Source organism: Blennius ocellaris (assembly GCF_963422515.1).
Source record: "Blennius ocellaris genome assembly, chromosome: 3".
NCBI classification, from domain to species: domain Eukaryota; kingdom Metazoa; phylum Chordata; class Actinopteri; order Blenniiformes; family Blenniidae; genus Blennius; species Blennius ocellaris.
The window spans coordinates 3,695,972-3,698,471 of NC_137652.1; the positions used below are offsets into that span (position 1 = coordinate 3,695,972).

Consider the following 2,500-nt stretch of genomic DNA (forward strand, 5'->3'; position numbering starts at 1 on the left):
CGGCCTGCCCAACAACAACAACAACAACAATGTGCCCCCCATCTCGCCGCTGCACCACCAGATGGACATCAAGCCGTTGCTCGGCGGGCCCAACACCTCTGCCGGAACCAACGCCAGCAACGGCAACGGCGCCCACGTGGGCCGCGGCCCGGACGAGCTGGGCAAGAACGGCGGCAGCCACCTGTCGGACATGAAGCTGAACGGCTCGCTGGACCTGGAGGACAGCTTCGGCCTCCTCAAGGACCTGAAGCAGGAGCCGCTGGACGACGGCGGCGGGATGGAGTCGTCCGACCCGCAGTCGCTGTCCAACCAGAACAAGCTGTTCTCCGACATCAACCTGAACGACCAGGAGTGGCAGGAGCTGATCGACGAGCTGGCCAACACCGTGCCGGAGGACGACATGCACGACCTCTTCAACGAGGACTTCGAGGACAAGAAGGAGGCCGAGTTCGGCCGGCCGGCCAACAATCAGACGCCGGGCCCGCAGGAGGCCGCCGGGAACACGGCGGCACCCGGAGGGGCGGCGGCGGCAGCGGCGGCGGCCACACCGGGGGCCACGCTGCCCCCGCCTCCTCCTCAGCCCCCGCAGGGAGGGCCACAGGTTCCCATGGGCTCCCCACAGGTCAGTGCTGCTGGAACAGGGTCCCCATGAGGTCCTGGTACGCCTGAATCTCAACTCAATATGTGAAAATATGAAGTCTTAACCCGAAGTTATACTCGCAGGCAGTCAAATCAGTATTTAATGAAACATTATTGCCCGTTGTACGATCAAATCTCTTTGATATGTGAATTTAAACTTGCGACATTAAGTCACACCGTTGACGGCGACGGTCGGCCTCAACATTAAGACCAGCCGTCTCACGCTGTGTCCAGACCACAGGGGTCAGCCTTCGCTCCAACCGTCACCGGGAATCCTCTCGTTCTCCTCCTCGGACCTTGTTTGATAGACACTGACCGCTGCAGACCACCAGGAATTAAGTTTAGGAAAAAGTCCCAGTGAAACCGAGTAAACTACAGGAAATTCAATAGACGTTACAAGAACTTTGATGAGTTATTGCACTTGACAAAATAAGTAAATAAGTGGTCTGTTTATTTGATAATTGAAGAGTCATATTGGCGTCATCGTGCGGGAGTGTCTGTCTCAAACTCCCTGTAGAGACCAAAAATGTAGTAAAGGCCAAGATCTAATAGCTTTAAAAAAAAAAAGTACTTAATCTGAGTGTAAATCCTTGACTATGACTGAATATTGGGTTGTTGTTGTTGTTGTTGTTGACTGGTGGGCTGCACAGGGGAACAAGACTCCTCCGGTTCGACGAGGAGTCTCCATTTATAGTCCGTGACTCATGGCTTTTTTTGTGTGTGTCGGACTTCCTGTCCCCAGGTGCGCCCCTCCTCGTCGGGCCCCCAGTTTGCCACCACTGCCAACGGGACGCCCCCCCAGCAGCCCCTGCAGCAGTCCCCGGCCGTCGCCATGGCGTCGGGCTCGCCGCTGCACAACTGCGTGGCCCGCTCCCCTCAGACCCCCACCCAGGCCCAGACGCAGGCGGGGTCGCGGCCCGGGAACGGATACATGATGAACCCCGGGCCGGGGCCGGGGCCGGGGGTGGGGGGCCAGGCGGGCGCGGGTCCCGGCGCCGCCCCGGGGGGTCAGCCCGTGGGGCCGGTGACGCCCGAGCTGTCTCCGGCGGAGCAGCTGAAGGCGATGGCGCAGCAGCGGGCCAAGCTGCTGCAGCAGAAGCAGCAGCAGCAGCAGCAGCAGCAGCAGCAGGCGGCCAACTGGTCGCCCGCCGGCGCCCCCACCAGCCCCTACAACTCCGGACCCTTTAACCAGGACAAACCCAACAGCCCCATGATGTACCCACCGCAAGCCTTTAACGCCCCGCAGGGCCCCCTGGTGGCCGGGATGGCCCCCAACAACGGGCCAAAGGCCCCCATGAACAACTACCTCCCTCACAACCACATGGGCATGATGGGGCAGCAGCAGCCCGGCAGCATCAACCAGAGCGCGCTGACCAAGCAGCAGCAGCAGCAACAGCAGCAGCAGACGGCCGCCATGTTGTCCTACAACAACACCAAGCCGCTGAGCCACTTCAGCGGCGGCGGCGGCGTCGTGGTGGACCACATGGGGCAGAGGATGACCCCGCCCATGGCGGGGAACAGTCAGGTGAAGAACCCCATGATGCCGCCGTACATGGGCGGGGCCGGGGGAGGAGGAGGCGGCGGCGGGGGCCAGGGGGCGGGGCCGGGGCAGACGCAAGGGCCCATCCCGGGGCAGACGGCCCACCTGAGCGAGGAGCAGAAGAGGATGCTGCTGATGAAGCAGAAGGTGTTGAACCAGAACATGACCTACAGCAGCATGCAGCCTCACGGCCAGGTAAGGAAGACGCTTCGGTTCGGTTCGGTTCGATTCGGTTTGGTTCGGTTGGGTTCGCTTCGGTTGGGTTCAGTTGGGTTCGCTTCGGTTGGGTTCAGTTGGGTTCGCTTCGGTTCGGTTCGGTTG

General features: G+C 61.3%; 1 protein-coding gene across 1 annotated transcript in view; it reads left to right on the plus strand.

Annotated features, from left to right (window-relative positions):
• The window catches only part of maml3 (mastermind-like transcriptional coactivator 3), a gene marked incomplete at its 3' end in the record, with an annotated part of 107,438 nt that overhangs the window by 55,244 nt on the left and 49,694 nt on the right, over positions 1-2,500 (plus strand). The window contains exons 2-3 of the mRNA XM_080520741.1: positions 1-622; positions 1,382-2,374. The exon at positions 1-622 is cut by the window's left edge and continues 143 nt beyond it. Coding sequence (XP_080376867.1) covers positions 1-622; positions 1,382-2,374 — 1,615 coding nt within the window. The remainder of the gene's footprint in view (positions 623-1,381; positions 2,375-2,500) is intronic.